General features: G+C 57.7%; 1 protein-coding gene across 1 annotated transcript in view; it reads right to left on the reverse strand.

Moving 5' to 3' along the window:
• The window catches only part of SPG7 (SPG7 matrix AAA peptidase subunit, paraplegin), a 29,435-nt gene that overhangs the window by 4,231 nt on the left and 4,029 nt on the right, over positions 1 to 21,175 (reverse strand). The window contains 10 exon segments of the mRNA XM_081216653.1: positions 135 to 250; positions 1,492 to 1,602; positions 2,197 to 2,299; positions 3,421 to 3,545; positions 9,579 to 9,752; positions 9,986 to 10,148; positions 10,403 to 10,528; positions 11,634 to 11,736; positions 12,737 to 12,876; positions 15,066 to 15,307. Of these exon segments, the coding sequence (XP_081072779.1) occupies positions 135 to 250; positions 1,492 to 1,602; positions 2,197 to 2,299; positions 3,421 to 3,545; positions 9,579 to 9,752; positions 9,986 to 10,148; positions 10,403 to 10,528; positions 11,634 to 11,736; positions 12,737 to 12,876; positions 15,066 to 15,307 (1,403 nt within the window).

The raw sequence follows: 21,175 nt of genomic DNA on the forward strand, positions 1-21,175 counted from the left end.
TGGCAATCCTCAGCTCCACGGGCGACCGCGGCCGCCCCGCCCCGTGCCTGGGCCGCCGACCCTGCATCCCCTCCAAGCACAAGCGCGTGGGCCTTCCACAGCGGGCTCGGCCAGGCCCAAGCCGCCGCACCCACCTTCCCCACGGCCTCCGTGTGCTCTAGCAGCCAGCCCACCAGGGCGTGGCCTGACTCGTGCAGCGCGACCACCTTCTGCTCTTCCTTGGAAAGCACCTGGCTCTTCTTGGCGGCCCCTGAAAGAACACCCGGGAAGGTGAGCTCAGGCGCACGGCCACCCCGGATACGCGGCCAGGCGCGTGCTCGTGGCGCCAAAGCGAGGCCTCGCTCACCCCACTTGTGTAAACGCTGCCAACAGCAGTCCCTCCGGCAAGGCCCTCACGGGGCTGGGGGGCCGACGGCACGAGCTCGGGTCTCCTGCCGGCCCCCCGACCTGGCAGGGCAGCCGCAGCCCCCGCTCTCTGGTCCTCCTGCCCGAGTAGCTGACCCCTTATCTCGCGACCTTACACGCATCCCCCTCAAGTCACTGCTGAGGTCCTGTCCGCTGTCCCCAACCACCCACACAGCCGCATGTTTCCACCTCTGCACCCTGAACAAGCTCTAGGTTCAGGGTACTTGGTAAATCACGCGACCGGGACCAACCCCAGCGCCTGCTGTGAGGGGACACGTCCTGAGACGCGCTGGCTGTGGCAGTCGGGTCGCCCCACCCAGAGCCAGGCCCAGGAGCGGCCGCTGCAGCTCGGGAGTGCCCCGCTCGAGGCAGCGCACACCCAGCAGGATTCTGGACGGGGTTTCTCTCGTCTTTCCTGTTCGGATACCCTCGCTGTAAGCGCATCACGTTCCACGTAGAAGAAATGGCTTACACAACACGGAATTTACAGTGAGAAACCGTGACGCTGGCTTGTGCCCAGGCTGCAGAGGCACCTGTCCTAGGTCTGAACTCAAACTGAGGGCGGCGGGTCCATGTGTGGGAGGGGCCTGTTCCTTGGTGTCACCCTCACTGACTTGGTCTAAACCCTGTGGGAGGACGAGGCGCACTGACGGCCTCTGGTGTTGCCCCCGGGCTACGGGAGCTCGTCCTGCTCTCCTCACAGAAGGCCAAGGATCCGGCGTGCTGCGGCAGCAGATGAGCACAGCCGCAGGCGCCGGCCCCGGCCCAACACAGAGCGCGCGGAGCCTCCCGCAGAGCAGGCCTCCTCCTCGCCCGGGGGGCAGCTGCCAACCCCTGGCGACGTGGGCAGGGGCCTGTCCGGCGCTCAGGCCCCGCACGTTGGCCGATGGGCTGAGGACACTCACATGTGAGCTCGTGACACCCTATTATATTTCTGTTTGCACAGTATTTTAAACTAACGAGAGTAGGTCACACTGTTAAGGCCTGACGTAAAAACGGGAACACGTGACCTGTCTTCCGTCTTGGGCAATAATTCCGTCGCGTGGCGTCTGGGTCTGCCACCCCCCCGCGAGCGGGCCCGTGTACCGGCCAAGACGCGTTCCACGGCGTAGTCCAGGCTGGACGTGTGCACGGCCGTGTGCCCCTCCCGCGCAGCGTGCAGTGCGGCCTCGTTACAGATGTTGGCGATGTCAGCGCCTGTGGGCACGGGGTGGCACTCAAGCAGACGCGGCGAGATGGGGGCGGGAGGAGGGGCCGCCCCACACCCTCGAGCGGCCGCAGGGCTGAGCTCAGTCGCCTCTCTGGACCCCGCTGCTCCCTTCCACCCAGTGCTCCACACGCAGGTCGAGGGATGAGAAGGTTCTCGGACACCCGAGGTTCTAGTTCAGGACGTTAAAGTCCAAAGGGAAGAAACGTATCCCATGATACAAGGGGTTTCTACTTGTATTACCCTGTAAAACGAGAGCCATACAGAAAAGGAACCAGATTTGTGACAACACGGAGACCGTGGGGGAGGGCAGTGGGGGGCCCGGGAGGAGACGCGGCCTTGCAGGTCAGCCCCCAGTGGGGAGCAGGGAACAAAGGCAGGGCCACCAGGCCTAACGGGGTGGGGGGGGCGTGCACAGGCGACAGAACCTGTGAGGAGAGGAGAGTCCTCTCACCTCTGCCTACTGCGTGTGCACCTCACTCCCACCCCGGCTGTGCTGGCCGTGGGCCCAGAGCAGGGGTGGAAGGTCCCTGGGGAGGCCCCCTCCGCCCTCTCCAGCCCCAGACAAAGACCAGTGCCCCTACCGCTGAAGCCCGGCGTCAGCTCCGCCAGCCGCTGGGAGTAAAAGCTGCTGGCCTGCGTCAGCTTCAGGCTCTTCAGGTGCTGCTCAAAGATCTCCCTCCTTTCCTGCGGGACAGGGGACACGGGTCAAAGGACACGGGTGCAGGCTCCCGCCAGCTGACACTCGGGAGCCCACAGGCCTGCCCTGCAGGCAGGAGCCACCGGCCATGAGGTCAGCTTCTGCTCCGAGAAACCAACTCAGGGCTGCAGGCGGCGTTTCAAAACCGGAAGGAAAAAAGGAGACAAGAGAAGATAAAGCACGTTACACATCACAGGTAGCAAAGGTTATTTTGTATCCTGTGTGACACGTCAGGAAGACGGGAATCCAGGCCTTCGGAAGCAGTGGCAGGGCACAACCTATGACAGGACAAGGCTGGGTGTTCCTGGGCCCAGCCCTGACCCCCACGTCGGTCTCTGCGGGAATGTTAACCCACCAGCCACCTGCCACGCTCACCCTCCAAGCCCTCCCCTGCCTCTGCTGGGCCCTCAGCCACTCTAGGCTCCTGCTCCCTCGGGGGCCACCACGAAGGCCAACCCCTTGGAGGTGGACGTCCAAGCAGAGGCCTGAGGCAGAGGGGCCGAGAGGTCCCTGGGGCTTTCACCCTCCACCCCATCAGGGCAGCCATGCAGCTCGTGCTCCAAAGCCATGCAGCACACGGTTCTGAGGAACTGCAAAGACTGTGCCGCAGAACTCGGCCCAGACGTTTCAGGACAAAGAGGAAAACAACAAGGATCAAAACCAGGAGAAGAGGGACTTCCCTGGTGGTGCAGTGGTTAAGAATCCGCCTGCTAATGCAGGGGACACGGGTTCGGGCCCTGGTCCAGAAGATCCCACATGCCGCAGAGCAACTAAGCTTGTGCGCCATGACTACTGAGCCTGCGCTCTAGAGCCTGCGAGCCACAACTACTGAGACCATGTGCCACAACTACTGAAGCCCGCCCATCACAACTACTGAAGCCCACGCACCTAGAGCCTGTGCTCCTCAACAAGAGAAGCCACTGCAATGAGAAGCCCGCGCACCCCACGAAGAGTAGCCCCCGCTTGCTGCAACTAGAGAAAGCCCACGCACAGCAACGAGGAACCAACATGGCCAATATATATATATATAAACAAACAAACAAACAAACAAAAAAACCCAGAAGAGCAGGGAGCTGAGGCCCGGAAAGACCAGCCAGGCCGCACTGACCTGCAGTGTGGGAAGGTCGATGAACACGTGTCGGTCCAGTCGGCCTGGCCTCAGCAGAGCGTTGTCCAAAATGTCAGCTCGGTTGGTGGCCGCAAGGACAATGACATGGTCGGTGGTGCCCATTCCTGAAGGAACAGACAGCAGCTGTTAGGGTGGGGCCCCGAACCCGGCAGCTTCCCCACGGACCCCCTTGAGGGATATGGGGAGGGAGAGGCGGGGCACCTGAACGCAGAGCTGTGGACCCACCCGGGCCCGTCCCTCCTGAGCGCTTCCACCAAAACCACAAGAGCAAGAACCCACCGCTTCCTTCCCAGGCCGCGGCCCAGACGCGGAACCAGAGGTTGGAACCCGGTTCTGCCCTCCAAGGCCATCCTCCACATCCAGACAGCAGCCCTGCAGGAAGAGTGTTCCCGGGGTGCAAGGGGCACCTCCCCACACCACTGCCAGGGACATCGGGGACATGTCCCCTCCAACACTGGGACTGAGGGCCCCAGGTCTCTCATGAGAATTTAAAAGCAAGTCCAGAAACCATCACTAACGGCCCAGACCTATGTGTGAACCTGGGCTGGATGCTAAGTTGAATAAAGCAACTGCAAAAATGCCCCACGAAGCAGCCGGAGGGATCCGACCCCGACTGGACGTACGACACTAGTAAGAACAAGTGTCACAATGATACGGAGGTACTTCTCCTAGAGAAGGTGCGGAACTGTGGGTCTGCTGTAACCCACGGGGGAAGAGGCTGGGGTGCTGGCAGACAGAACTGGCCGGAGTCACGACGGGCACCGAGGCTGGGCTGGGGCACAGCACTCAAAGCAGGCTCCCCCCTGCTTCGGAAAAGTTCCATAACACAAAGTTTAAAAAATAAAGATGCCACGATCCATCGTTTGCTAACTTAATCTGTAATAAACTGACATTGACAAATACAATTTCAAATCACCTGTACAAAGTCTTTCAATGGAAGAGAAATCAGAGTCCTTCACTCTACTGCACGATCCCAGGACAGTGGCCAGGGGCCCAGCAAGCCCCGACCCAGGGAGGGCACCCACCTTGCGCAGGGGCTGACACCACCAGGACAGCCCAAACCACACCCAGCCCCAAGGAAATCACTCCAGAACTTCAAAGAAATGTCTCCCAGAGACCAGGCTCCCAGCCTGGGCTCTGCATTGTGGGATGTGGTGAGCCCAGACAGCTCATGGAGCCTGGGCCCACTCACGGCTCGAGAGTGGACAGTGCAGAAAAGCGTCTGCTTCCCAACACAAAGGCGGCATTTTAAAATAACTCAGACTTTTGAAATAAACTCGGACAAAAGCAAGCACCACCCAGCATACGTGATGCAGCAGCCCCTCTGCCCCGACTGCCTACGCTCAATTTTAGGAAAAGCGAAACTCTGACATGGAAACGACAGGCTTGCTGGAGGGAGGGGCCCTGGGCAGAGCTGGCCGGGTCCACTTGCCGGGACACCTGGGGATGGAGGAACCCCTCTGCCTCGAGTCCCAGAGCGCTACCTGGGACACCTGCCGGGAATCCCCACTCAGATTCCCCAAACGCCTGCCTGCCACAGGCCGGGGCTGTGAACACAGAATCCTGACATTATACAACAGTGCGAAAACGTTGAAAAACAGTAGAAACAACAGGTGAGAAGAAAGCAGCAGCTGGGCCAGGGTGAGCGTGAGCTGGGAGCTCCAGGTGGGGACTCCCGCAGGACGGCGATCACCTCTGTGTCAGCAAGTGGCCCACAGGGCTTGTTTAGGGACTGGCATAGCTGTGGGCACACCGCAAGTGGCAGAAACTGTACAGATGTCCCCGTGACTGCGTGTCAGGTGACTCCCTCGTGGAGCCAAAGCTGCCGCAACCCCGTCTGCCGGGCACGCATCTCTCTGCGCGGTGCCTGGCCTCCACCCCGGACTGAGGCAGATCCCACCTCCACAAAGACCTCCCTGCACAGCCCCGCCCCCTCCCCGCCACTCGCGTGTTCTCCTGCCCAGAACTGTCATTTGCACGGTCTCATATAAATGGAAGCATACGGTCTGTAGCCTTTTGAGGCTGGCCTTCTTCACACAGCATAAACCCCAAGATCCAGCCAGGCAGTTGGGCATAACAACAGCGAGTGTCCGTCTCTTCCCTGCTGCCTGGTGCCCCTGTGAGAACACGTCAGGGCGCAGCCACGCACCCACCGCAGGGCACATGGCCTCTTTCCAGGTTTCAGCCGTTACAAGTGAGTGAACACTGGCGCACGCATGTTTCGTGGACAGTGGGTCAACGTGCCGTGTGTGCTCGGCGTGTTCAGAGCCGCCCAGCTGTCTCCCGGGAGGCCGCACGTTTTCCCTCTCCCGCCGCAGGGGGTCAGGTTCGCTTCCCCTGCTGCTTCACAGATGTGTTTTCCCAGCTGCTTCACTCAGATCAGAGCCCAGGTTCACGCACAGACCTGGGATCCAGTCTCTTCACATCCTCACGTCTGCTCTTGCCACTATTTTGAATGAAGTGAGAGGAATGACTCCACCTTCAGGGCTGAGTGCACAGCTAAGTAACAGGGACGTGTGTGTGAGGGGGACAGTCGCGGGCCAGCTTCCGGGGGCCGAGAACACGCTCTCCAGAGGCGCCCGGCTGGGCTCACGCAACGGTGAAGGCTCAGCGCAGGAAGAACAGCACTTCAACAGGAGGTGCTGGAGCGGCTGGACGTCCACACGCAAAGCGAGCTGTGACCACGCCTCACACAGAAACTCACTTAACACGGGTCACAGACTGACACGGAAAAGGCCGTGTGAGCGCTACCTGCAGTTTCCTCTTTTTCCTTAATTAATTTTTACTTTCTTAATGAAGTATAGCTTATTTATAGTGCTTCAGGTATAGCACTGAATCACAGCGCAGGGATTCAATTATGCTTACGTATATATGTATACACATTCTTTTTCAGATTCTTTTCCATCAGAGGTTGTTACAAGATACTGACTACAGTTCCCTATGCTGTCCAGGAGGTCCTTGTGGGTTAGGTACCTGGGCCTTTCTACGGGCTCCAGGCAGAATCGAGGTCACAGGGGTGTGGATGGAGACGCCCACGGTGGGGGGCAAGGAGCAAAGGCCTCCTTGCGCCCACTGGGCTGTGAGAGGGAGCGCAGGCGCCCCGCCCTGCCCGTGCAGTGGGCCTGCTCCCCACCCCGGCCGGCTTCCCGCTGCGGCACCAGGTCCACGGCATGCTCTGCGCTTGGATGAGCAGACACTGCTCCTCCCTGAGGGGTGACAGAGGCTCCTCAGACGCTCAGCTGTGTCTGTGCACAAAGGCCCGCTGGCGGTGATCCAGCCCTGCCAGGGCCTCTGAGGGGGTGCTCAGGGGTCTGGGGGGCCCATGGCTGCAGCAAAGCCGGTGGAAGCTGTTCCTCTCCTCGGCACAGAGGGGCCCGTCAGAGAAGGCGCCAGCTGGGAACGCTTCCTGGGGGTGCACATCACCCGGAAGGGTGGTCTCTGGCTTCAAGAGTAAAAAGCAACAGGAGCAGAGAGGGGGGCGCTGCTCCCGGGGCCCAGGTGCGCGGCCACAGCGGACCACGAGGGAGCCCCACCGTCACGCACACAAGGTCACAACTATGGGTGAGGTCACGCTTTAGCCTCACTCGACACGTCAGGAAACTCCAGCTCGGAGGATGGGAGGGGAGAGGCGCGCACCCTGCCGCGTGCCCCTCATGGCCCACAAGCCCCCCGGGGCCAGCACTCGGGCGGCAGCTGCAGGACAACGAGTCTGGCACCCGCCTGGGCTGTGGAGCTCGACGGTGGCTTCCAGAGACGCTCTGCCCTGTTCCACGGCATCACCAAGGTTACCTGTCCTTCTAAAGAGAACCAGACGCCACGGCTGAGATGCAGCACTTCTGACAGCAGGCTCATCAGACCCTGCAACGGGGTTTCTGGAGACTCGGAGTCTAACTTGCAGATGACTAGACGGTGCGCTCAGGGTCTAGCTGCTCACAGCCCAGCACGCGGGGAGGGGCTGGGCAGGGCGGGGGGCAGCGGGGGTGGGTGAGGGGCCCCAGGAGGGCCCATCTCCAGGGAGCGACCCCCAGAGCTTCATCTCAGGTGCACAAGACACTGAGTTCCCAGGGACATCGTCCCCAGGAAGGTTGCTCCTCAGACCCTGACCACGGGTCAGAGTCCCCGAGCCATCCTGACGGACACCCGGACGAGAGGGAGATGCAGGTCTCCAGGGGCAGCTCCAGACGCAAACCATTCTCAGGACCTAACGAGGCAGCCCTTTCCTCTGCCGTGAGAAATCACACTTTGATCTTCAACCTGCAGAGCTTTCAGATGACGAAATGCCTCCCCTGCATCAGCCCCGACCTGCCCAGCGCTGCAGGCCTGCGTCCCAGCACCAGAGTCAGGGCACGGGGGTACCGCCGTGCACAGTGACGCCACCAAGGCTGCTGCGCGGCTCCTGCCACACGTGCGGGGCTCAACCTCACTCGGAGGACACAGCAGCCTCACAGGGGACGTCCTTCCCTGGCGGCCTGGAAGAAGTGCCACAGTCACGAGGACAAGGACATAGAGACAGGCCCAGGCTGGAGGAGACCAAGGAGACAGGACAGGTAAGCATCATGAGGCTGGACTGGACCCTGGCCCAGAAAGGGCGCGTCTGCAGGTCAGAGGCACCTGCTGGACACCTGCGTCAGGCCTCACCCACGTCGGCCTCTGGGCTGCGTGGAGTAAGGGAATAGACTGCTTCTCCATTGCTTTTGTAAGTCTGAAACTATTTGAAAATGAGAGGCTAAATAAAAAAGTTTCACCCTTAGCCACATACAATCAGATTCCACTGTCCACACACTGGCCACCAGATCCACCATCCCAAACACCAAGAATACTTTAAAGAGGAACATAAATACACAAATAGGGACTTCCTTGGTGGTCCAGTGGGTAAGACTCCACGCTCCCAATGCAGGCGGCCTGGGTTCAATCCCTGGTCAGAGAACTAGATCCCTCACGCACGCCACAACTAAGAGCCCACATGCCGCAACTAAAGATCCCACATGCTACAACTAAGACTGGCGCAGCCAAAATAAAGGATAAATATTTTAAAACAAACAAACAAATAAATGGTTCTCTTAGACCAAAACTACTTTAAGAAAAAAAGTGTCTTCCTTATCTACAATACCTAAAAACAACACCAGAATTCTGATTAAAGAAAAATTAAAAATGGATCCTACACAGCTGGGACTTGAAAAGATATCTGTGTGCCCATGTTCACAGCACATTATTCACAACAGCCAGTAAGAGTCCATCGAGAGATGAGTGGATAAGCCAAGTGCGGTCCATCCACACCTGGGAACATTACTCAACCTTAAAAAGGAAGGGAATTCTGAGACTTCCTGGCGGTCCAGTGGTTAAGACACTGTGCTTCCAATGCAGGGGGTGTGGGTTCGATCCCTGGTCAGGGAACTAAGACCCTATGAACCTTGAGGACATGATGCTGAGTGAAATAAGCCAGTCACAACAGGACAAACACTGTACATTCCCACTTAAATCAGACACAGACAGTAGGGTGGTGGGGGCCAGGGGCTGGGGGAGGGAAGAATGCCAAGTTGTTATTTAATGGGGACAATTTGTGTTTGGGAAGATGAGAAAGGTCTGGAGACGGATGGTGGTGATGGTCATACAACAATGGGAATGTACTTACTGCCACTAAACACTGCATTTAAAAATGGTTAAAACCGTAAAATTTATGTTTCATATATTTTACAATGAAAACAAACACAATATCTACACACACACACACACACACACACACTCCAAAGAGGATCTTACAGGAGTAGCTCAAAAAAAACAATTCCATTAAAAAGAAAAAAATTGTGTGGAAGCCAGTCCAGAGGTCATCTCAAGGGCAGCAGACACAGCACCCCCAGCTGTGCATCTGAGGCACCAGCTGCACCCACGCCGGACACAGAGACTCTCACAGCAGCAAGACTCCCTGGGCTCCTCTGAGACTGACCACCACCATCGTGACCCAACCCGACACGGTATTCCCACCTTTTCTTCCTTTTTCTTTTTGTACTACTGCCCTAACTTTGGGAAAGTGAAAGCTGTGTTTCTGGTTATCACCTGCCGGAGAAAGAGTTCCCAGTGCTGGCAAACCCTCAGGGCCCACGAGCATCCCTGCCAACCCGGCCCCGAGCAGCGCTCACCGTCCATCTCCACCAGCAGCTGGTTGAGCGTCTGCTCCTCCTCCGTGTTGGAGAAGCCGGACACGGTGGTGGAGCGCTTCTTGCCCACGGCGTCGATCTCGTCGATGTACACAATGCAGGGGGCCCGGGCGCGGGCTTCCTTGAAGAGGCTCCGCACGCGGGCTGCGCCGAGGCCTGAGGACACAGGGGATGGGGAAGCGGGCGGGTCAGGGGCACGGACCCTGCTCTCGGGGAAACCCCAGCAGGCGGACCCTGCTGCACGTGTGCCGGCCCACTCCCTCCTGGACCCCCCAGACCACGGCTCCCCAGAACGTCAGCACCCCGTTCCCTCCACGCCCACGACTCCCTAAGGCAACCCAGCCACTGCAGAAAGAGCGCGCCCCGGACACGTGGTCGGGGGGGCCCACCTCCAATGACCTCTACGAACTCCGGGCCAGCCATCGCCAGGAAGGGCACCTGGGCCTCTGTGGCCACCGCCTTGGCCAGCAGCGTCTTCCCGCAGCCGGGGGGGCCGAGCAGCAGTGCGCCCTTCGGGACCTTGGCTCCGAGCTGAAGGAAGCGCTCTGGGCTCTAGAAAAGCAGCAGAGGACACGCACTGACCCCCGGCGCTCCAGAGAACCTTCAGGACATGACTCTTGGGGGCCCTGGGTCACGTCCACGTGGCTCTGGGAAAGCAGAGTGCTCTGTGGTGATGGGGGACAGGCAGCGCAGGGCACCGTGGTCACGGAAGCCGCCACTTAGGTGCCGGCCAAGCAGGGGGCTCACCGTGTAGCGCGGCACCGGCCGGGCAGTCCGCCCCGCCCCCTGCGCCGCCCCCCGCTCACCTTCAGATAATCCACAAACTCCTTGACCTCCAGCTTGGCCTCGTGCATTCCTGCCACATCTTTGAAGCTGACTCCTTTCCCCGTCTTGCCATCCACAATCGTGAAGCGAGCCATTTTAAGCTGATTCTGGGCAGAAAGACAAAGGGCGGAGGAGCCTGTGCAGCCCAGTAGGGCAGGGCGGAGGAGCCCTGGGTGCCGGCTCACCTGCACGTCCTGCCCCACCGTCCCCACTCACTCAGATGGCAGCTAAGGGCACGGTCCAGACACACGAGGGCATTGACAGCTAGAAAGCTGCCCGGCGTCCAGCAATCTGCCTTAAAGGAAAACACTCCCCATGTCAAATAGGTGAATCAACATCTTTGCGTGAGCCATCTTATTTCTCTGTGTGATCTTCCCCACTATCGTGTGATTTCTTTTTCTGATTATAAAAGTTACGTAACAACACGCAGTTCTGGGGAGTGTTGGTAAAAAAGTTACTTGGTCAATTTCTGGAGCGCAATCTGGCTGGACAGACAAGCTCTTGGTGAGGGGCTCAACCTCAGCCACGATCTCCCTCAGGACAGTCTCTCAAAAGATGCAGCTGCGTGGGATTCGCCCCAGTATTATTTAAATACAACAATAAACAGCCCAAAGTGTCCAAGAACTATGAAACTGGCTGAGCCAGGTACGGCGCACCCCACGAGACACCACGCTGCCACTGACACTGTGCGTGCATGTCCTGAGCTACCGATGGCCCCAGTCCGGGGGAAAACTGGGGCGCTCTGTCCCCCCGGCTGGTTCCCAGGAGGGGCTCCTCCACGGCCCTCTGCTGATGTGGCTGACAGGCCAGGTACGACTTGAGGGGGAGGGAAAGTGCACGTTACAATGAATGCCATGACAGCAGCAGAAGACTTCTAAAGTCCACAAAGGTCGTCCTTTTAAAGACAACCTTTAAAGCTGTCTCAGCTAGCAGGAAAACCCCCCAAATAGTCACGTCCAGCTTAGAGTGCAAAATGCAGAACACAGGGCAGCGTAGACCCCTTGGCTCAGCCATCCACATGCCAGGAAAGGGGCCTCGGCTGGAGCCAGTGCTGTGCCCCCCAGGTCAGCCAAGCGGAAGGAAAGAAGAGCTGCCAGACGACGTCCAGGCTGACGTCCACTGTGCACTCATCCCGCAGGTGACGGGAAAGGGTCAGCACAAACAGACGAATCCCAGGACCACAAGCTCAGGGAGACGATAAGTACAACTTACAAAAGCACTGAATCCGCCTTCCCGTCCTGTCATTCCAGCCAGACGGAAAACATACCACAGGATGGCCAGGCCCACGGCTGTCATCCCCAGGGCATAGAGGGCGCTAGCATGAGAGAGAAAGGTGGGCACAGCCTCAGGCCTGGCCGCCGGGCAGCCGACACACATGCCTCACACAGGCTGGGGCCCGCAGACGCTCCCAAGATGAGAAGGGCTCCCTCACTCTGAGATCAACCTGTGGAGCCAGCGCTGAAAAGGGGTTTCCTTGTCCCATTCTCACCAACTACCCCTCCTGCATCAAGTGCTCCCGAAGTCTCAGATCTGGAGCACAGCAGTGCTGGGCACGCAGAACCTGACCGTGGCATGAAGCCAGAATGTCACCCGCCATCCAGAGCCCTGGGGTAACTCATGCCTGCCAAGAGCAGCTCTTCACCTTCCACGTATTTTGTTTTCAAAAGTAGGCCATCAATTTTGGTCACTAAGGCAAAATCGGTGTAACAGTAAAAAGAGAAAACCGTAGGGCATCACCCCCCAGATGAAGAGGGGGACCCATCCAGGTGTGCCCCCCCAGTCCCTACAACAAGCAGAGGTGCAGCCTAGGGGCCCTGCACCCTCAGGAGACAGAGGCTGTGGGACAGACACACAGCACTTCACAGACGCCGCTGGTCACCACGAGGGGACGCAGACCTCTGCACACAGTGGCACCCAGATACATGGCCCGCGACCCGCTGATGGACGTGCCCCCACCGAGGAGGCTGCAGCCCTGCCGCCCACAGGCCCGCACGGTCTCTGTGTCTCTCTCCAGCACAGAGCCAAGAAGTTCCACCGGACACCCTGCTTCTCCCTTTCCCGCCTCATCTTCCTGTTTGCAGGCGACAGCAAACCCAACCTGGGCTGAATTCAGAAACACCACAGACAGCGGAAGTGGTGCCTAAACGTGACTGCAAGCTGGCCCACCGCATGCCGCCCCGCACGCGCCCGCCTCCCACGAGGGGCTCTAGCTCACTGCAGGCACGGCCAGTGTGAGATTTTTACTGGGGTTTGTTTCTCACATTACAAAGTCAAGCCTGGTTTAGTTTAGAGGCACACAGAAATGACCAACCTACTTTCCAAAGAATCCCGTCCGCTTATAGGAAACCGGAATCCTGTCCTTGCCTTCGATGTTCAGCTCATCCTCAGCTGCTCGAAGCTTCTCTTCAAATTTGTCGATATTTGCCACCTGCATTCGGTACATCAAGGCCAGCCGCTGGGGGCAGAAAGCAGAGGGACCACGAGAGTGATGAACAGGTCAGACCGCTGACCCTGAGGACAGAGAACGGTGCCCCGGCCACAGCGTGTGGACAATGGCGGGGCTTCAGAGGCAGAGGCCTGACGCTCAGAAACCCCCTAACGTCTAGGGAGTTTTCATTCTCGCAAACACAGTGATGGTGACACGTTCACGAAGAAACATTGTAAGCAAACGAGGGGCAGCACGTGCGCCTTGAACTCAGCACCCGGGTCGCACCCCGCTGTGAGGGCGCAGCAGAGCCTCGGCAAGGAACCCGCGGTGCTGGACCACACCTACAGTCACCCTGAGAAGGTTCCCTGTTCAACCACCGGCTGGATCTGAGAGTCAACCGAGTGAGCTCCTCCGTCCTCAGGCAGACGAGAGACTAAGGAAGAGGGAGCAGGCGGCGTCTCCCGGAAGCTGGTGGGATAGTCCCGTCACCTCCACCCCAATCCCACGCCAGTCATCGTTCTGGCAGCCAGGCCCATGCTTTCCAGGGTTAAACTGTTCCAGGCTCCGATTCTAAGCACACTCCTGGAATCTAAATGGAGCAACCAGACTTCCCCCTGCCCTGGATGACCATCATTATGAGTGGCCAGTCAGGCTCCACTTTGAGGGCTAAGAAGCCCAGATGGAGGGGCACACAGGGGACCCACCAGTCACAACCAAGCTTTGCGCTGGAACGCCTCTTGGCCTTAGTGGCTGGATTAACCTAACAGACCCCAAACGCTTGGTCTGAACTTCATCAATCCTCAATCACTCAAACACCTGCCCTGGCCAATTTGAATGGAAGGGAAAAATGTAGAAAGGACCCTCTTTCTATTTCAATATCCAAAGGCAAAACGTATGCTTCCAGAAGTGCCTTCAACCCCGCGTCTTGTGAAGCCTTCTCTGATCCCCTGGGCCCAAATCAGCCGCTTCAGCAGCAGCCACCAGGCCCCTCACCCTTGGGCCGGCAGCGGCTACCATTGCCCCTGGCCTCTCAAGCGCACTGGAATTTAACTTCTACTATCTGCCCAGCTGTGAAGGAGAGGCTCGCAGGGCTGGGCTGTGCCCATGGCCGCGCTTGCTCGGGCAGGATGAGTCCCCTCACCCCAGCACCCAACCAGCCCAGAAGCAGAGCAGCGCCCGGGGTGCCCGCGGGGCATGCTCTGGGGCCCCATGGGAGTGAGCCATCAGGGAGGAAGCGCTCCGCCCACGGGAGCAAACCTGCGCTCCAGCGAGCAGAGCGAGTCCAGCCAGAAAGCCCTGTCTCCCGGCGTGGAGAAAGGGGCCTGGTTTTCCCACTGTCTAAACTTTTAACAGAAGATGAGAAGGATGCTAAAGAAACACAACAATTAAGTATAACTCATGATCCTTGATTGGATCCTGGATTAAAAGTATTAACACAAAAGGCTCTCAGGCCAGTATAGAGGCACCTGGGAAACACAAACAGGATAAGTGTGTTAGAAAATATGCTGGGGGACTTCCCTGGTGGTGCAGTGGATAAGACTCCACACTCCCAATGCAGGGGGCCCGGGTTCAATCCCTGGTCAGGGAACTAGATCCCACATGCATGCTGCAAATAAGAGTTCACATGCCGCAACTAAGGAGCCCGCCTGCCGCAACTAAGACCAGGTACAACCAGATAAATAAATAAAATATTAAAGGAAAAAAAGAAAATATTCTGGTATCGATGTCACCTTTCCAGGGCCTCAGGCTGGCGGCGTGTTCCTGTGGGTAAATGAGAGGGGTCGGAGATGGGAAGGCAGGCTGGACAGTGACTCCTCCTCACAGGAGGGTCTGCAGAGGCGCTCTCCGTGCACCCACCCACCTGCTTCACAGCAGCGCTGTCACTGGGCGTCTCTCCCCTCCCTGACGCCCAAACCCTCTACCTGGCACGAAGCCTGCAGCCTCCCCTCCCCCTCGCAGGGCCCCTCTCCTCCGTCCCCTTTCTTTCCTGCTCCTGCCCAGGGCCGGCCCTTGCCCACCTGTCTCTCAGCCACCTGCTCCGGCCCCAAGGGGTTTCCACCCCGACAGCCCCATCCCCTCCCTCCCCCGCCTGCTGGGCTCCAGCCAGCCACATGCCAGGCAGAGCCTGGACGCCCGCTGCCCCCTCTCCCTCAGCCCAGAGCCCCTGCCGCCCTCCCACCTCCTCTCTGCACAGTCCCCGCCGGGCCCGCACTCACAGGCCGCCCGAACACCACGGCGCCGGGGTGCAGGTACACCTCCACCACGTCGCTCTCGGGCACCACCTGCACCCGCTGCACCTCGCCCTTGGCCAGCATCTCGTGCACGAAGTCGCTCCAGGAGATGCTGCCGCCGCTGGAGCCAAGCGCGTTGAGCAGGCTCATGACCACAGCGATGACAAAGAGCGTGCGAAGCCGCTCGCGGTACATCTGGTCCTCGCGTTCCCGGCGCCGCCGCGCCTCTGCGGGAAGGGGGGAGCGGGCGTGAGACCAGGGCGGAGCCCCGCCCCTGCCCCGCCCCCCACGTCAGGGGGGCTCGATGTCCTGCGCCGGCGTCTGTCTCCAGTATGATCCTGCATCTTAGCCGATTCTTCAACACAGTGACTGCTTACACGCCACGCCGTTCAAGGGCACCAACATCCCATTCCCTGAGGCCCCACCTGCTCGGATAACATGAAACCATTTTTAAAGTCAAAAGCCTCCCAGGACCAGCGCAGCTCCACAGTGACGCCACATCTCACTGACAGCACATCTGCCCAACTACGACCCTCGCGGGCCCTCCAGGCTTGACCAGATACCCACCCATCCCCAGTGCCTGTGGCACACGCCCAGGTCCCTGATAACAACAGCCTCTCCACCACCACCTGCCCTCCCCCCACACAACACCTGGGATTGACACTCAAGCGAGCTGCACAGCACTCATCACAGAAACACTGGAAAAATAGCAGACTTAGAAGTGTAAAACAGAGTCTGGAGACCCGTTCTTTATCTGAACCATCAGGTAAATTCCCCCGATTCACACCTGACATAGGAGCTCCTGGGGCGTCACCTCCCTCCGGCCCACAGCACAGATGGGAAAGAGTCCCAGCAAAGGCAAGGCCAAGTGCTCCTCCCACCAACCACATGGGGGCAGCGGCTGCTGTCCACCCAGCACTTCACATGGTCTCGCTAGCCCACTGCCCCCAGGAGCCCACCTCCCCAGTCCTTGCACCCACCGGACACCTCATCCACACCCCCGGAGGCCGTGGAACAACCGGCCTCGCTCACCTGTGCAGGGTGGGCCCATCCTTCCTAACACTCCATGCAGCTTTTGCAAGACCTGCGGTTAACAACGCCTCTTGAGAAATGCGTGTACAATTCTTCACCAGCTCTGCCCAAGACAGACCTGTCTCAGCAACCAAAGCTTCCACCGTGCACTGACCCTCCCCAGAGGCCATGCCGGCACACACACAGCAGGGCTGGCCGTGGTCACCTCTCCAAGGACAGACTGTGGAGGGGCTCAGGCAGGGCCCCTGCCCTTGGCACAGCCTGGAGGTGCAGCCACCCACACACACACCACCTGCTCCTCCAACGGCGGCCTGGAGGAATTCGGAAGCATTTTAAATCGGTTTAGAAACCTGAAGCCTGAGGGACTTCCCTGGTGGTCCAATGGTTAAGACTCCGAGCTCCCAACGCAGGGGACCCGGATTCGATCCTGGTCAGGGAACTCGATCCCACGTGCTGCAACCGAAGATCCCGTGTGTCACAACTGAGACCCGACGCAGCCAAATAAATAAATATTTAAAAAATGAAAAGTAAATAAAAGGAAAAATCTGAAGCCTGAGAAGACTGTCACGGCAGCCATTTTGAAAACACGAAGGTACAGTTTAGGTATCGCCCTATCTTATTACAATAGATTCTAACAGTGTATCTGGTATTTCAGTGTATCTGATATTATAGATTCTAACAGTGTATCTGGTATTTCAAGCTCATAAAGGCGACCACTTACTGTGACTGTGGACAGCAGATTCATGTTCTCACGTGAGAAGCCATCTCTCTCAAATATTTAACCTTCAGCCTCGCTAACAACCCTGTGGGGGGCAATCAACCCTGGCAGCCGCACTGCCCAACAGCCCTGCCATGCCAGCCTGAACTGGTTGAACTAGTTCTATTTCTGAAACTTTAACATAAGGAAACCAAATGTAACAAAACATACATCCATAGTACTGATCAGGTATGAAATCATGTGGGCCGCTCCAAGAAAGACAACGGGAAAACAGTAAGGGAAGATACAAAAGTGAGACACAGGATCGGCTTAACAGATGGAAGGTTCTTGAGGTGTAGGCCTGAGACTCTACATAGAAAAGGCATGTGAACGCCCTGGGCAGAAAGGACATTCCCTCCACTCAGAAGGCCCTCTTGTCTCCTCCCCACCAAGTCCATGATCCCTCCAGACTCGGGGACACGAGGCTGCCGACTGGCGCCTCTGCCTGGGTCCTGTCTGCGGGGGGTGAACCCGCCTTCGTGAGCACAGCTCCTCCCGCCGGCTGCTCCTCGTATATGCAGCTCACGGAGAGCTGAGGGTCACCCCACAGTCTCTACTGCCCGGGGCACCCAGGAGAGGCTGCTGCTTCCTAGGCCGTTAGACTGTCTACCCGCTGGACCGCTGGAAAACTGTGGTCCCACGAGTCCTTCTCGGGGGTCTGAGGATGTCAACTGATGTGGTGAGTCACCTGAACCAGCCGCCTGAAGACAAGTGAACCAGTTACGACGCTGCTGAACGTGCAGACCGCTGCAGGGGCCCTCCACGTGTCCACCCCAGCCGTGAGCTCTGTGCCGTGAACACAGGGAGGATGCGGCGATACCCTGGCTCTCGTTAATACCACCACGGGGCTGGTCCTGACCCACAGCCCGGAGAGAAACCTGAAGATGGAGACGAGGTGCACCGCACAGAGGATAAAGGGGCACCGTCCACAAAACGTGTTCTGGAAATGCCAGCCATCGCTGTTTGTTAACCTTTCACAACGAGGTAACTGTAGGCACCACGTACTCGTGAGAAGTAACAGAGGCCCCTCTTCCGCGTCTACTGGGCTCAGGGCCTTCCAACAGTCAATCTGACAAAACCGGGAACAACATCACAACCAAAACGTGGACAATACTGACACAGCCACCCCTTGTGACCCGCGCTCCTGTGTGGCTTCAGTTTTGTGCGATTTCATCACAGGTCAACGTCTGCGTATCCATCACCAGTCAAGACACGACAACTCCATCACTCCAACCACTGATCTGTTCTCCAGCTCTGTAATCTTGTGTTTGGAGAATCGAACGGTATATAATCTTTCAGGACTGGCCTTTCTCATTCAAGGCTCTCAGAGGGCAGGTCTGAGCGGGACGCTGGGCTGTGCTGCCTGCATGCAGTCCACAGAGCTGAGAGCTCACGGGCCAGTCAACTCCCTCACAGTCCAGAAGACACCCTCATGGAAAAAAAATCTTGCTTAAGCAAGCAATTATCGTCTAATGCAAATATAATGGACATGAACTTTATCCCGTTTTCTCAAGGCAAGCTACAGTTCAGCCCAAAATGAACAAATATACAACCACCCCAGGAAGGAGGCGGGGAGGCACAGCCCCAGCCCAGGGCCGCCGCCTCATCGGGTGTGCACCAGGTGTGCAGGCGGCACGGGCGGAGGGAAGGAGCCGCCGCGACCCTTTCCCCAGACTGACTCTGCCTCTGGTCCCCGGCGCTACAGTGCCCGACGGTTACCTGCGATGGGCTTAGCGGGGGGAACACGTGTCCGCAGCCACGGCAGGTCAGGAGCTGCAGAAAGAAAGCGGCTATGGCCACTCCTCCCAGAAATCAGTATCCGCAGGACCACGCACCAGCTTGAGCGACGCGACACCAGCCAGGCAGACGCAGAAGCTGCTCCGGCCCACCTACCTTCTCCTTCTAAAGGCTTTGCCCGTTTCAAGTTAAGGAATGGTCCCCTCTATTTTCTCCTAATTCTTTTCCGGTTTTGCTTTTTAAATTTAACGATTCAATCCACTCAGAATTTATGTTGGCAAATGAAATGAGAGTCTAATTTAATCTCCTTCCAAACAACTAAGCAACGGTTCCAAACCATTTCTATACAATCCACCCTTTCTGACACTGTGTGAAATGCCACTTTAGTTACTTGCTAATTCTTAGACAAACTAGACTCTGCTTCTGGATTTCCTACTTTGTTCCATTAAACTATGTGTTACTGGACCCAGCACTGACTTGTTGGGAGGAAACAATGTTCACATCTGCCAGTATCAGCCTCCTCAGGGTTTGTTTTCCGTAACCCTGCGTATTTTCTCATGAAACAAGCCCTTACCTTCCTCCTCCAGCTCAGAATGTCTCTGAAATGAATGACACACTTGAAGACACATCACACATCTCAGAACATGAAGACACACGTGTTCAAACAATCAGCTTTAAAGGAAAACTATGATCTCGGTGATAAATTACAAGTTATTACTATTAAAGTTCTACCTGCCAAACGCCGAGCAGAGGGCTCCTGACTGGGATCTCCTTCAACAGCCAGGTGCTTACAAACCTCGGGGAAAACTGGGATTGCCAGCGCTACACCCCAGGAAGGTAGAAGTATAATCTGCCAAGTAATTTCACACGGAAACGTGTGGAGTAAGACACCTGGAATTGCTGACAAAACCAATGAAACTGTAGGAAAAATATAAAAAAATAATATCAAAAAAAATTGTAGGAGGGAATTCCCTGGCCCTCCCAGTGCAGGGGCCACTGGTTCGATCCCTGGTCTGGGAACGAAGATCTCACATGCCGCACGGTGCAGCCGGGGGAAGAAAAAAAGTAGGAAAAATAAAGAAAAATACCCATGGTCAAAGGTCATGCAGTGAAATGCTTAAAAATGCATGGGGGGACTTCCCTGGTGTCACAATGGTTAAGAATCCACCTGCCAATGCAGGGGACACGGGTTCGATCCACGGTCCAGGAAGATCCCACATGCCGTGGAGCAACTAAGCCCGTGTGCCACAACTACCTAGCCTGTGCTCTAGAGCCCGCAAGCCACAACTACTGAGCCCACGAGCCACAACTGCTGAGCCCACATGACACAACTCCTGAAACCTGTGGGCCTAGAGCCCGTGCTCTGCGGCAGGAGAGGTCACCTCAATGAGAAGCCCGCTTGCCACAACTAGAGAAAGCCTGCGTGCTGCAACAAAGACCCAACGCAGCCATAAATAACTAAATAAATTTATAAATTTATAAAAAAAAAAAAAGAAGAGCCAAGTCCCCTGGGGGCTTTCCCCCAGGGGTGATGATGAAGGAAGCCTGCAGCACCCACACTGCCTGAGCCTGTGGCCAGGAGGTCGACAACCAGAAACATCTAATCTGAACCCAACCAAGGGCACTATGGGAGTCGAGACCAATGGAAAGTTACAGCTCCTCTCAAGGTAAACGAAGGGGCCGCCAGCGAAGGATGGACGTGAGCATCAGGAAAACGCAGCCCCTCCTCGAAAGTCGAGCACAAGGGGCTTCACCCCATAACCAGTGGGCTCTGGGGCCGAACCTCCAGACCCCCAGCTCCTGAAGACGTTTCTGGACCAGACTAGGGAGGAAGGTCCTCCCCACGGTTACCAAAACTTGGTCGGGAAGCCGTCTTGTCCCAACTAAGCTGCCAGGGTGGCTGTGCCCTTCTGGAAAGATGAGGCCTGGGGAACGGGACCAGTCTGTGTGCAGTTCTGGTGACAGGCCCGGGGTCCGATAAAGAAAGCGTTTCTCAGGCTGCCGTCCCCGCTGAGGCGTCTGGGGCTCACAGGAGCCTGGTTCTGAGCATGGCTGGACTTTGGGTAAAGTACCTCCTCCAGGGCCCCCGGGCCTCGGGTCCCGCACCACAACCCTCTGCAGCCACGTCAAAATCAGCGCCACTTCCCCACGCGTGTGTCCCTCCCTGGACCCAGCAAAGAGCAGGCATCCAGCGTCCTCGTATGTAGAAAGGGCCAGTGACAGGGTCACTCTGAAGAGAGCGCACACAAGTCACTGAGCACAGTGCTGGGAGCGCTCCAACCACTCCTAAGGCCTAGCGAGTTCCACGTGCATCAGCTCCCCGCAGCCAGCTGGCATCTTAGAGGTCAATTCAGTCCAAAGTTCCCTTTTCATTTCCCTCCCCTTCACACAATCATCGAGTCCTAATTCCAGAGTCGAGAGGAGACTTGCAAGTGAGTTCGCTGTGCCCTGAGGCTTGGGGCCCCACTCCTTCCCCAAGCCCATGCCCCGTACCATCCTGTCCTCTGGGGCTGCTCCTCAGGCCTGGAGGCAGTGCTAACACCAGTCAGGTGTGCACGAGAGCGGGGCT

The sequence above is a fragment of the Mesoplodon bidens genome, assembly GCF_964165515.1.
Source record: "Mesoplodon bidens genome assembly, chromosome: 18".
Taxonomy (NCBI): Eukaryota; Metazoa; Chordata; class Mammalia; order Artiodactyla; family Ziphiidae; genus Mesoplodon; species Mesoplodon bidens.